This window comes from Condylura cristata, unplaced genomic scaffold, assembly GCF_000260355.1.
Source record: "Condylura cristata isolate star-nosed mole 26May11 unplaced genomic scaffold, ConCri1.0 scaffold00006, whole genome shotgun sequence".
Taxonomy (NCBI): Eukaryota; Metazoa; Chordata; class Mammalia; order Eulipotyphla; family Talpidae; genus Condylura; species Condylura cristata.
In genome coordinates, this window is record NW_004567107.1 from 262,084 (window position 1) to 262,583 (window position 500).

Genomic DNA, 500 nt, shown 5'->3' on the forward strand with positions numbered 1-500 from the left:
GCCGAAGCCGAAGCCGAAGCCGCCCAGGGTGCCAGGGTTCCTGGCTGCACGAAGAATGGCGGGGAGCCTGGCAGGCCGCGGCTGCCCGTCACCGTCATCGACGAGGTGGACTCGGAGGACGAGGCCCCGCAAGAAGCCAAACCGCCCTGTGTGGGGGTCAGCGCGCCTCCCCAGCACCAGCCGCAGGCCGCCGGGCCCGGGCACCCGGCAGAGCTCCTGCGCAGAGGCGGCCACACCTTTGTGGTGGTGCCCAAGAGGAAGCCGGGGGCCCTGCAGGCCGACGGGGAGCCCTGGCCCCGAGGGGCTGAGGGAGAGGCGGTGCGCAGCCCCCCAGAGACCCCGGCCGCCCCGCTGAAGAAGCGCTACCCCGCGGCCCACGAGATCGAGGTGATAGGCGGCTACCTCGCCCCGCAGAGATCCTGTCTCAGCAAAGCCGGCGCCTCGCGCAAGAAGGTGAGCGGCCAGGCGCGGGCCCGGTGCGAGGAGCGCCCGCCCCCGGC

At 74.2% G+C, this 500-nt stretch overlaps 1 protein-coding gene across 1 annotated transcript in view; it reads left to right on the forward strand.

The window, feature by feature from the left end:
* TPRN (taperin) overlaps window positions 1-500 on the forward strand; it is a gene marked incomplete at its 5' end in the record, with an annotated part of 4,030 nt that continues 3,530 nt past the window's right edge. Inside the window, one exon of the mRNA XM_012721156.1 lies at window positions 1-453. Coding sequence (XP_012576610.1) covers window positions 1-453 — 453 coding nt within the window. The remainder of the gene's footprint in view (window positions 454-500) is intronic.